This window comes from Saimiri boliviensis, chromosome 1 (assembly GCF_048565385.1).
Source record: "Saimiri boliviensis isolate mSaiBol1 chromosome 1, mSaiBol1.pri, whole genome shotgun sequence".
In the NCBI taxonomy this organism is placed as follows: Eukaryota; Metazoa; Chordata; class Mammalia; order Primates; family Cebidae; genus Saimiri; species Saimiri boliviensis.
Genome location: NC_133449.1, coordinates 162885387 through 162898881, shown reverse-complemented (window position 1 = coordinate 162898881; position 13495 = coordinate 162885387). Strand labels below are relative to the sequence as shown.

Genomic DNA, 13495 nt, shown 5'->3' with positions numbered 1-13495 from the left:
TTATTCCATATCGAAAATCAAGAGGGCTCCTTTGCTCTACTAGTCCTAGGAACTCCTCTCTTAAAAAATAAAATCTCATTTTACCCTTAAAATTTCATTGTCGAGCACTTCCAGAGGAAAAAAAAATATTAATTAGGACATGAGACATGTTGTCTTTGAATTCCAGATGTTCCAAATAGGTTCCTGCACCATTCTACTGTGAAGCTTCCCCATCAGGCTTAAAGGGCTGGGTGTCTCCTATAAATGTTTCTCTGCATGACTGAAAAGAAACAGAAACCCTGGCTATGTCTGGGGAAAAGACAGGGATAGAGAGTGAGAAAGGTCCTTAGACCCAGATCTGCTCTGAAGCAAGGCAGAAAAATAGCATCTGCTTTTCCACCTTGTACTCATACATGCTCCTGGGCAAAAGCCAGAGGCTAACTCACTCAGACAGCTGGCAGAAGCAATACATGAACCACTGTCAAGAGGACACACAACTCCCTTGTTGTTCCAATAGTAATGTGATAGGGTTGGCCGGACCATCCCCAATCCTTCCATCCTGTGAACAGTGACCCACGTTTAGGAGCTAACAGGTGTGGACAGCCGGAAATAATGGCAGGAGAAGGTACTCACCTGTGCCTATGGAACTACTGCTTTCTTGCCCATGAAACTACTTCACCTCTGCAGGGATCAATCCCTGAGTCTTGCTTATTCAGCTATGTGACTTTAGTCAAATTACTTAGTTTCTCTGAGCCTCTCTCCAGAATGCAAAATGATGGTTAATAACTGTAGCTATAAGAGTTGCTGTCAGTTAAATGAGATAATCCATGTAGCTTTCACTAAGACAGTTAATAATAGCGGCACCATGTTTAGTCCTGTATTTCTAGCCACTGAGTTCCCTACAATCTAATTAACAGAAGAAAGCTCCTTAGGAAAAGTAGTTTTTATATTGGGCTTCGTGTAGGGACTGAAACCAAAAGAAGAGATCAAGTTGAGGGGGTCCTTCTATTCCACCAAACTAGCTTTGGCTTTTTTTGAGAGGTGGGAGGATACTTGTTTCATATATTGAAATAGACAAATGTTGATGAAAGAGGGGCTTCACAGCAAAAGGAGCCTGAACATAAAGGAGCCTATTTCTCTGGGTTTTCCAAAGTCTTTCTTATTTGTTTCTCGTTTGCCTAGAGAAAGTGGGAGAAAAGGCAAAGCTGAGCATTGATCTGAGGAGGGAGTAACCAGGGAGCAGTTCACCTCTCCAGTTAACATCCATCACTTGAGGTAATGACATATTCAAATTTCCTGTCTCCTGATTAGAAGCACTGATTTCGTCAAAGACAGACATTTAAATCCTAGAGACTTCCTACAGTTGTAAACATTTTGCAGTTTTTCAAATGTAATAAGCAAACAAAAATGGCCCTATAATTTAGTTTTATTTTTTTCCAACTGAAGAAAAAAGAGCAGACAAGTCACTGAAAAACAAGTTATGAAGAAACTACTGAAAGAATCTTCAAAATGTGTGTCACTCTAGGATAGAAGCTGATTAGGATGAAAAGATGTTCAGAATTCAATAATTTAGAGGAATAGCCTCTATTCAGGTTGAGGGAGGGCCTCTGCATGAAAAGTTCAAAGGGGGGTCTAACGGCCTGTATCGGACTATCAGAGACGAAAACCACAATTCTTGGGAACACTGTAACATAACTAACCCCCCAACACAAAAAAAGTTTTATATAACACTGTGTTTATTTTTGTTTTGGAAAACTCTTACTTTAAAAAAAAAAAAAAAAAAAAAAATTTCCTAAGTAGTCTCTTTCTAAACCAGCCCATTGTCAAGTCTTCCTTTATTAATTTCCACATTTCAAAGTAGTTGAGATTTTATAAACATAAATCAGCATCTGCTCTCTTGAACATATTCAGAGTCCATGGACCATTTTCATGGCCACTGTTTGAGCCTCTCAGTCGCTCAGTGTGATAAGCAGGAAGTCTTTTTATTTATAAACTGAGTGTTCTGCCACATAGAATTGAATTCTCTCAGGAAATCTATTTCTTCAGATCCTCCCAGTGCCCAGCTGGCTTGGTCACAGCTACTAATAGTCAGGGCTCTTTATATACCTGAGGCCTTCTCCTAGTATCTGAGGAAAAGGAATAACCTGGCTAAGAATCAGCACATACCTGCTCAAAATTTAAAGTAACAAATGAACACTTCAGACAGGGTGTTGAGACTTCAGTGATCAGATATCTAAGCTGCTTTCCATTCCTAAGTGTTTGCTATTTTTCTTCTGTTGTTTTTTTTTTTACTCTGGAATTTCCCTTTCAAGGTGCCTTCTAACACAGAGAGAGCTGGTTTTCCGTGACTCCTCCTCTTTGGTTTCCTCAACTCTAGTTCTCCATCTCCTAATATTTTCCTCTCCTTCTTAAATGACACCCATTGAAGCACGAAGAACACGTAGATCCAAAGGTGGGACTGCACTTGTCCCTTCCTCCAGTTCTAGTCTCGTTCTAGGCCCCCGGATCAACTGCCAATGAGATCTGGGTGTTCCTCCAGTTCATAAAGTCCTTTCACTTCTCCAAAAAGAAAATAAATTCCAGTGGCACCTACTATACTCACAATTACTCCCTTTCAAGGGAGATCCGAGAGCTCTGAATACATACCCTAGACTGAACTTTACAAGCTGTATTCCTAACTGGGGATAGATCTTCCAGCAGTTCCCAAATATCACACACACAACCAAACTTCCAATGCAAAAGAAATGCATTATCTGCAAGACAATGTTTACCGAAATCCAATTAGTAGTTGCAAAAAACAAAACAAAACAAAAATGAACAAACAAATAAATAACAAACAAAAAAAACCAGTTCTCTGTAATTTGTCTCGTAGAAAGAATTCTGGAGCTGTTTCCATAACTTTCAACATCTCAGCTGCACGGCCTCCAGGAGGCAGCTGGTGCACCATGGCAGCCTCCGCTTAATTCTAACCAGGCAGCTCTAAATAACTTCACCTACCTATATTTCAATGTCCTTTCTTCACTGGGAAATGATTATCTGTGGAAGTTCTAATACGAAAATACATACAAAACACCGGAACCTGAATGCCTAAGTATTAGGGCCTGACCCAGTCTTGTGGTCAGCTTCAAGTTGTAACTTATGTCAGGGGAAAACAATAACTGTAACTTATCAAAAATTTCTGCCTGTAGCATTGATGGTGACTACTGTTTCAAGAATGTGTTCTTATACGTACTTAAAATGAAAGGTCAGAAAGACCATGTTATGGGATTTGTTGATAGTGACAAGAAAAATATGCCTCCCAGCAGTGGAGACGGTCTGGAAACCATCTGCCCTACCAATGCCAAGTCACAGCGATGGTAGAGGCAAGAGTACCAGCAAGTGTGTGATGGTGAGGGACCTGCATTTTCATTTCAGTCGGGTGTGCAGGTTTAAATCCTGCCTCTAATATTTAATGACTCTCTGACCCTGGGGAAATTATTTTTTATTTTCTATGATTTTTTTTAACTTACAAAATAAGAATAACTATAGTCTTTCTCAGACAGTAGTGATTGAGTCAATGACTAAATGAAAAAGGCATGTAATGCATAACACATAATCTCTGACACAAACACTCAACAGGTAGGGGCTACTATTATTAGGAACAATTTTTAATTAATTCATCCATTTAAGTGACAATCATTATGTATCTGTAGACCAGGTTCAGTGCTAGACAGTGAAGATACAAGGTCCCTTGCTGTGATCTATCGAATCCCCAAAACTGCCAGTCTCTGATAAGTAGAAACAAGGCTCGTGTTGAGGTGGAATAGATAATCCACAGAGCCGACTTGAGAAGGGACGATGAGGATCTGAAGGGTAAGCTACTCCTGGAGAAAGGTGGAGCCAACTCCAGCAGGGACACAGAAAGCTCCCCTTCATTTCCAGCCCCCGCCCCCAACAGGAAACCAATAAAACAAGGAGAGTAAGAATGCCTTAATCTCATGAGGGCAACAAAAACAGGTGGAAGGAGGAAAAAACAAAACAAAACAAAAACTACCAACCCTATTCCGGACCCAACACAGGGATAGAAAGTAGTTTCCAGGAAGGCAAAGGGTACCAGGCCAAAAAAGCCTGCCCCCATCCGTCCTCAGATTGCAGTGACACCTCAGCTACTGGGTGGGGCTGCCTTCACAGAAAGGAAGAGAGAGGGCGAAAATTCAATTCAAATTCCATAATACGACCATTCTTTAAATGTACTAGAATTGATGATGAGGGTATGTTATATTTAGATCTTTAATCATACTTTCTGCACATGAATATCTATGTCTACATTTTTATATTTATAACTATACCTAGAAAAGGTATCTCAACCTTCATAGTATATAGATAGTATATAGACAACTATAATCTTCTTATAGACATGCAAACATATATAAAAATTTTATTATAAAATAGATTCCATGTTCATGGAAATGCAAACACAAAGCATGAGAAAATTTACAAATGGATTCCTTATCCCCAAAGACCAACATCCGCCTCCTGCTATGCCCTTCCTTTTCATCTCCTTGGTTTTAACAATGAATGCAAGGCAGCCCGGTTTGAAGAAATTCACAAACACTGTCTACTCCTGCTACAGCTGCCAGAGATACAGCCCCAGCTTCGAGGCAGAGGCTGCTATGCAGCACCACGCCCCACACACGGAGAGAAAGGATGGAAGCCGAACTGAAAATGAAGGATGTACCCCAGGGAAGATCATTCAAACAGAAAACAAAAGGGAATCCACTGCAAACCTGGCCCTGGGATTAGGGCACAACCACATTTACTGGCGCTCCTAAGGCGAGTTATCAAGGCTGAGTTTCTTTATCTTTCCTTAAATGATACCTAGAAGAATGGGTGTGGCTCGCAATGTCTTGTCACAGGATGAGTCCAGAAGAAGAGCCACTGCAGTCTAGGAGGAAAAAAAATATCGGTTCTCTGCCTATCCCAAACAGGAAAACTAGCAAATGCATACTGCATATAAAGCAAGAGGCAGATATGCAGCATACCTCCAGCATGGAACAGCATGAGAGCTGTGGCTCAATCTCCTGAGTTAAGGAAATAAGTAAAAATTGAGCTTTTGTCCCAATCAGCTTTTTCTTTTTCTTTTTTCTTTTTATTATTATTATTATTTTGATAATAACTTCCACAGCTCTTTGGAAAGACAAAACAGTAGGCACTAGATAATACTGTGCATTGTAAAAGACCCACAGTGTTTCTTCAATAACGGAAAGTGAATGATATCAGCTAGTGGTAAAGGAGGATCGGTTAAAACCCAAAGCCCCTACTAGGCAAAAGGATCCCTGCCGGCCTCAACTCTTCTCCCCGGGGAGTGTTTCTTCCTTAGCGCCAGCTGAGAAGCGGTAGGGGTGGGGTGCATTTGTGTGAAGTGAAGCCCAGTTGCATGAAAAAGGTATGATGCGGCAAAAGAAATAAATCAATTGACAATAAAGTGTACTAGGGGCAAGAGAGGCTTCTTCCTGCCTGCAGACAGGAAGGTCCTGCATCTCAATTGCAAATGCACAGGACGTTCCAAAGCCTAAGGGAACAAGTGCGAACAGACTCATGCCCACAACAAAACCTGGCGGACCCTGCAAATCCGCTACTATGGCAGGTAAAGCTCTGCCCTAAGGCGGCTGCAGGGCCTCCTAAGGGCCAGCTGATTACTTCCTTTGTTCAGCTTGCAAAGATGGAGTAGCCACCCATTCCCCCACTACACACACACACACACACACACACACACACACACACACCCCATTCAATTCAATATAGACAAAGCGCAACTGCATTGCTTCGTGCTAAACTAAAAAATGTTAGTTTTTATTTTTTCTATTTTTTTAAATGCCCATCCCAGCCTGCCATTATGTGTTTACTATTTGGGAGCATCGTTGCGGGGCATCACCATGCAATCCCAGCCTTGCTGGATGCCAGTGAAGATGCGGCTTCTGTACCTGATAATGGCATGTCCCCCCTCGACCCCGCCCTAGGCGCACCTCGGTGCATCTGACACCCGCCGGTCGGGGTGTCTCGGTCTTGCACACAATGGGTTGAACTCTGCATGCACACAGCGTGCGCCCGCGACAGCAAACTAAAATCTGCTCTAAAAACTCGTCCTTTTCTTTGATGTGAGGGAGAAATGAAATGAAAAACGCAAAGTGCATAGAAGGCATACACACACAAAGTTGATCATTCCCGCTGCAGCCACGTTAACTGTCCGGTCCCATGAATGACACACTGAAACATGAGTCGGAGTGAACGCAGGCAAGAAGGGGATCCGGCGAGGACAGGGGATCCGGCGAGGACAGGTGGTCCAGACACCCCGCCAGCCTCGCGGCGCAGGAGTCAGAGCCGGGGGGCTGGAGCTGGGAGAGGGGCGCGGTCGGGCTGCCAAGTACCCCTGGGGAAAGGTGTCATCTCTCCAGACCCCGCCCGGCCAAAAGGATCCTTAAACAAAAAGCACACCTCAACCTGGGGCTGCACACACCCACACCCCAGGCAGAGCAGGGGTCCTGGGAAAGCCGCGAGCCCAGCGCTCCTGGGGAACTACCGGCGGTGGGAAGGGAGGATAAATAATCCAAAGTTCTCCGCGCCACTGTTTGGGTTTCCTCTTTGTTTTGTTTTCCCCAAACCCCAGGGTCGCTCAGTCTGTGTGGCGCCGGCTGGACTGACCGCCGCGCTCCGCCACCCGGACCCGGGGTCTCCGTCCCCTCCCCGGGGACCCGGCCAGGGAAGCCGGCGGGATCCGAGCCGCCCCCGCCCGCAGCACAGCGGGCAGGGAGCGAGCGAGGAGGGAGGCGCCCGGACTCACCGTGATCCGCGGGATGTTCTTCTTGCCTTGGTAGGACATGGTGGCGGCGGTGGCTGCAGCGGTGCCTCCCTCCCTCCTTCTGCGGCTCCGGCTCGCCTGCGCCTTCCTCAGCGCACAGCGCCCCGAGATCAGGTGGAGTGAATGGTGCGCTGGCCGCGCCGCCGCCTCCGCCCGCCTCCGCCCCCCTCCCGGGCTCCCGCGGCGGCTGCCAGAGACAATAGTAAATCTCCCCGGTCCCCCTTTCACCCCCGCCCCCCCCCCACGCACACCCTCCTCCACCCGCGTTCACGCCCGGGTTTTTTTTTTTTTCTTCTTCTTCTTCTTTTACTGTGCCAGCTGGGACCCCATAAGACAAGAATGGCTGATCTGCGACTCCTCCCTCTTCTCTCTTATCCCTATTGATTTTCCTCTTTGCATCTGCCTCACCCACTTTTTCTTTTTCTTTTTTTTATTTTTTATTTTTTTTTTTTCTGATTTGCGAGTACGGTGGAGCCAGGCTGCTCCACAGCCACCAGGTGGCGCGAGGGGGCTTTTCGGGCGCGCAGGCGGCGGTCCGGGGTGGGAGCGGCAGCTGCGCCCCACCCGCCGCGTGGCCGAGCCCCGGGCCCCGGCCAGCCCCTCGTCGCATCGCCCACCGTCCCGGGCCTGCTTTCTGAATGGAGACCGTTCCCCGCTTCCCGCCCGGCCCCCGAGCTCCTCCGCCATCGCGCGGACCGAATGCGGCGGCCGCGCCTTTGTTCGAGAGGAGGGCCGGGCGCCGCCTCTGCGGCTCGCCGGGGACTGCTCCGACTCTGCCGCCTGCCTGGCCGGCCTGCCGGGGTCACCGGACCCGAAACAGACACGGGGGAAAAGGCAAAGCCGTGACTCGCTCTGGGAGGCCGCAAGGAGCACGGAGGCCGTGGACTCGGCATTCCCTGCATTTAAAAAATAGACAAGTGATATCTTGGTAAAGAAGCTCCACTGCCTGACTCGCAGACTCAAAGGAAGAACATGAATGCTGCCCTTGAGTAAAAAGGAGAAAACACCTGTGGCGTGGGAAGGCAGAAGCCCAGACACGTTCCTGCTGTGCGGCCGTGGATTTTGAGTAGAGCTGCTACTGCTCCCAGGCAGTAGTGAACCACGTGTGCTGCTCACAATCCAGAGTTTACTTTAGGCAGGGCTGCCAGACCCAGGTTTACGTGTTTTTAGAAGCAAAACCACGGCCCTTCGGCGAAGGAATATATTGTCCTTTAGATACCTGCTAAAATCAAACTGCCAAAGGGAGACATATTTGGAGAGGCCACTGTGGGTGGGGCCTGAGTGGTGGCTGGAAGTAAGGGAGCTCAACTCTCACGAAAAATAATTCCAAACATACAATTTAAATAACAAGAAAAAAACACTTGCTATGCCAAAAAAAAAAAAAAAAATTCTAAGCCCCTTGAAGATGTCTCCCACCGCCCCCCGCCATTGTCAGGCTTAATGTTCTATTAAATAGAAATCCTGTATGTCACTAAGCATGACTAAATCTGTGTTGAAGATCTTGAATTCACGTTTCCATAAGGCAGCCTACTGATGGCAATTCTAGACATCTTGTCATTAAAGTGAAGACGTGCTTGCAATAAAGAAACTATATAAGGCGTCATCCACAGAAAGGATACAGAATACTACAGCTTCGGCTTGCCATAAACCTGAAACAAACCAGACTGGCCACATAATCCAAAGACACACAAAACCCCCCTTAAACACTCCCTCTCAAGTGAGTTAATCAAAAGCTTCTAGTTATTTATGGTTAATTGGTCTGAATGCAGTCTTCGCAAGAAAAGTCCACAGCAGTCTCCACTTTATTTCTGTGAAACTCTGGAAAGGAGGATGAATGCCGAGCAAAGGTCACCTCCGTATATTCCTTTGCAAAACACCAGGGGGGAAAAAAAGAGTGGGCCAAAGGAACGCCCTCAACATTTTGCTTTGTTCTTAAAACGTAAGTGCTGAGACCACTAGCCAAGAGTTGTGAAATTACAAAGCATTCTGGGGATTGGCATGCAAATGAGCAGGATTATATTTAGAACAGAGTAAAAAGAGAATTAACTACCTACTATGGAAACCAGCAGAGCTCTCTCTGCATCTTTTTCATAGATTTTACTGCCCCAAACTTGCTGGAAAGGATCTTGCAAATTTTTCTCAAGAAAAGCAAAAATACATAAGGGACATTTACAATCCAAAAAAAAAAAAAAAAAAAACCTACTGCTGCTGCTTTTTTTTTTTTTTTTAATTTTACAAGTTTCTTTGCCTTTCTTACATCTGAGTTATCTCCTCCGTTACCATCATTATAATCCAGAACACTCTTTACTAAATACATTTATACCATATTTTTGATCACTTGATGATTGTGTCTGTGTGTGTGTGTGTGTGTGTGTGTGTGTGTGTGGTTTCAAATAACAAGACTTGGTTAAGCTTTTTGAGGTCAGGTTTGCATGCAAGAGGCCATGTTAAATGGCAATTGCAATGTGTTCTTCTGGATCTGACTGCTGTGACCAGCCAGGCACAGGAACACATAATAACCAGCAAATTGATTCAAGCTGTTGCCATCATCAGAAATGTACAACAAACACTACTTTCCCTGTTTCATCCCCTTTAATTATCTTTCACTTTCTTGAACCAAAATAAAGCCTCTAAGATGAATTTGAAGGAAAAAGCCTTCCTTGGCTATAAGAAAGGCAGCCATCAACACAGGATGCCTCTGTGTCTGGCCAAGAGAGAGAAGAATGGGACCAGTATGGATGTTTTCCACAGTAGAATGACTCTGAATGGTTTTCCTTGGATACACAGCAGTGCTTGGCCTTAGGTATCTCAGGAAACTATAAAAGAGAGGGAGAGAAAGACACAGAAAGAGAAACTTGATTTATAGTCCCAAAGAAGCTGAATTTTGGCTACCACACCTGCCATACCCCAGACTTCCACACCTAAATCAACCGGTACTCCATTCCAGGTGCTCAGGCCAAGGATTTGGCACTACCCTTGATTTCTCTCCTTCAATCACACCCCTACTCTGTATAGACAATCTTTCAGTAAATGCTATTAGTTCTATCTTTATTTATTTATTTTTTTCTGAGATGGAGTCTCACTTTTGTCCCTCAGGCTAGAGCGTAGTGGCACGATCTCAGCTTACTGCAACCTCCGCCTCCCAGGTCCAAGCAATTCTCCTGCCTCAGCCTCCTGAGTAGCTGGGATTACAAGTGCCTGCCAACACATCTGGCTAATCTTTGTACTTTTAGTAGAGATGGGGTTTCGCCTTGTTGGCCAGGCTGGTCTCAAACCCCTAACCTCAGGTGATCCGCCTGCCTCAGCCTCCCAAAGTGCTGGGATTATAGGCATGAGCCATGCTCCTGGCCGGTTATATCTTTCAAATGTATCCAGACCATAGGTTCCTCTCATCATTTGCAAAATTTCTCCCTGTGTTTCGCCACCATTAGCTACCACCTGAATTACTGTAACCTCCTAACTGGGCTGTCTTCTTCACCATCACTCATTAATTCATTCATTCTCAAAACATTCACACAATATTTACCTTGTGTTTACTACGTGACATTATTTTTCTAGGTATTAGTGCGACATAGGTGAATAATAAGTCGCAAATATCATGGAGTTTACTTTATACTCATTATTATATAATAAGGCATACCCTTATTATACCACCTGTCACTTGCTAGCTCCCTTCCCTGCTTTATCTTCATAGTACTTTTTACCACATGACATAATAATTTATTATTGGGTATTCTCCCCGTCACCAGAATGTAAGCTATTTGAGAGCACGGGATATGTCTGTTTTATTCACTGAATGCCTGAAGTAGAGCCTTGTCCATAGAAATTGCTCAATAATTATTAGGTGAGTGAATGTAAGAATTTTTAAAAATTGCATCTAGAGAAAGATTAAATAGGTGAAGAAGAACTTTTCTGGAACTAAAGGGCATGTAGTTAGAATCTAGATTTTACAGTATCTATTTTTGCTTCTCTATGCATTTTTAGAGTTTACTGATTCTAGATTTCAGAGTAGATGAATTAAGATGGTGAAGGATCACTTGCTAATATGATACAGTCCAAAAATTTCAGGGCAACATATGGGCCAAAGAAAGGCTCAGTAGAGTAGAATTGGTACCTGGGCACTGATTAGTTATATGCCAATGGGGCTGATTCAGTCAGGAGAGGAAACTTTATGAGGCGGGTGAGAAGTAGGTCAATGGCTGTAAGAAAGTTCTAGAATAGGCAACTCAGATGACATTTACTGTTCGAGTGGAGAGCTTGCACTCAGCTAGTAACAAGACTGGTTCTTCCACAATAACTTAAAAGGAAATTACCCTCATACAGAGTCCAGTAGCTGGGTCTATTTCCTGGAGGAACTTTATGGAATTTATCTTCTGACTCCATCTATTTTCTCTGCCATCAGCTAAGACAGTCTAGGAAAGATGGTATTGGGAGAGAGAAGAAGGAGTTCATATGAAAAACATTTTCCAGGACACTAAGGAACTAGGAAATTATGATATGACCATCTTGCAGTGTCAGAGGCGTGTTAACCAGAGCAACTCCATCTTGAATAGGAGCTGTGTAAAATGAGGCTGAGACCGAAGACCTACCGGGCTGCATTCCCAGACGGTTAAGGCATTTTAAGTCACGGGATGAGACAGGAAGTCAGCACAAGATGCAGATAATAAAGATCTTGCTGATAAAACAGGTTGGAGTAAAGAAGCCAGCTAAATCCCACCAAAACCAAGATGGTGACAAGAAAGACCCCTGGTCATCCTTACTGCTACACTCCCACCAGTTTACAAATGCCATGGCCATGTCAGAAAGTTACCCTAATATGGTCTAAACAGGGGAGGCATGAATAATCCACCCCTTGTTTAGCATATCACCAAGAAGAATCATAAAAACAGGCAACCAGCAGCCCTCAGGGCTGCTCTGTCTATGGAGTAGCCATTCTTTTGTTCCTTTACTTTCTTAATAAATTTGCTTTCATTGCTCTGTAGACTCCCCTTGAATTCTTTCGTGAGAGATCCAAGAACCCTCTCTTGGGGTCTGGGTTGGTACGCCTTTCCTGTAATAGCAGCACTAAGGATTGCCTTCAAATGGTGGCCATAAATTTAAAGAGAAACCAATAAGCCTGGTTGTGGATGTTCCTCCAGCCACTTACAGTAGCATATATACAGGCAAGGAGCAGGGAGGGTGTGGAACTGAATGCGGGCTCTTTTAGATGAGTGCTGAGAAGGGAGAGAAAAACTCAAGGGAACTGAAGATGAAGCAAGGGATCTAAGCTGCTTAAGACAGCAAGGAGAACACATTGCCTGGGGGAGTAAAGGACAGTGAACATATTGAAGATTAAGTAAGATTATTTGCATAAAGCTCTTAGCATAAAATAAGTCAAGTTGATTAAATGGCAGCTATTCATTCCTACCATTATTTTTAGTATTTTGATTTTTTTTTTTTTCTAAACTTGTTTATGCCAGGAACTAGGTCTTATTTATCTCTGTAGCCCCCAGCTCTTTTCTAGTGCTTGGAGTAAAAGTAGAATCAATGGGAAAATGGAGAGACTGACTGAACAGGCAGGGGAGAAAGTCCAGACTATTCTCTGTCCTTTAATCTCCAAAATATTTAAAATACAGACCTAGCCATTTACAAAGTTTTGACCGTGAAAAATATTTTTTACTTTCGAAAAATACACTTATAGGTTGCTATCTTAATGTGAAAAAACATTTTCCCCTTGGTCCTGATTTGAAAACTTCAGAAAAAAAAGTTCTAAAGTAAACATACAAGAGTTTTGAAAGGTAAAATATATATACTAGGTCTATGGGAAATATATAGGCTAATCTTATATTACATAAATAAACATTTAATCTTAGAGCTGCCGGTTAAGTATCTGGGTCTATTAATTTTACCTACAATCCAAACAAAGGAAATCTCAGTCATGAAATTCCAGTGTTGCAGAATGAGAACCGAAGAGGTGATTCACCTGCTATTATTAGATGTCTACATATTGAATACAGAAATAAACTGGTAAACAAACTTACCTTGGATACATATAAACCAAAAAAAAAAAAAAAGAATGACAGTTACAAAAAAGTATTCCCACTGGCTGATTGGCTGATTCCAAAATCAAGCTTACACTAGATTAAGCAAAGGTATGCAATCCTACGTCTCCCTAGATGTAGTTTCTCTTTCTTTTCTTCAGTAGTCATTGATGTTGAAGGATTCTGACCTGCTCCATAAGCTCTGATGGTAACTCATAGCAAAGCCGCAGGCTAGAATTATAAGATGACGTTGGGAGAGAAGGATAAATTAATTATTGCATGCTGCTCTCATCTCTGGCCCAGTATGTTAAGACACACAGGTGAAATTACATTCATACTGAGGGAAAAAATCTTGACAGCTCTGCCTTAGGCATCATGGGGAGAGATACTAGAGTCTGATTAACTTATCTGAACTTCAAGAATTTTAGAAAATACTTTATTTCCCCAAAGTTCCTGCTGTGAATCACCTTTCAGCAAGAAATCCCAAGTTTTTCAGCTATGTATGTACATGGGTTTAGGAAAGTGTGTACCATCCCCCCAAAGGTCCACATCCTAATCCCAGAACCTATGAAGATGTCACCTTACATGGCAAAGGGATTTTGTGATTAAGTTAAGAATCGTGACATGGGGAGATTATCCTAGATTATTGAGGCAGTTC

At 43.7% G+C, this 13495-nt stretch overlaps 1 protein-coding gene across 2 annotated transcripts in view; it reads right to left on the bottom strand.

Moving 5' to 3' along the window:
* Positions 1 to 13495, bottom strand: part of DPYSL3 (dihydropyrimidinase like 3) — a 119747-nt gene that overhangs the window by 55880 nt on the left and 50372 nt on the right. Inside the window, exon 1 of one of the 2 annotated variants that reach the window (XM_003933980.4) lies at positions 6800 to 6990. The exons of the other annotated variant lie outside the window; for it this stretch is intronic. Coding sequence (XP_003934029.1) covers positions 6800 to 6838 — 39 coding nt within the window. The 5' untranslated portion in view covers positions 6839 to 6990. Of the gene's footprint in view, positions 1 to 6799; positions 6991 to 13495 lie in introns of those variants that run through there. 2 annotated transcript variants of the gene reach the window in all.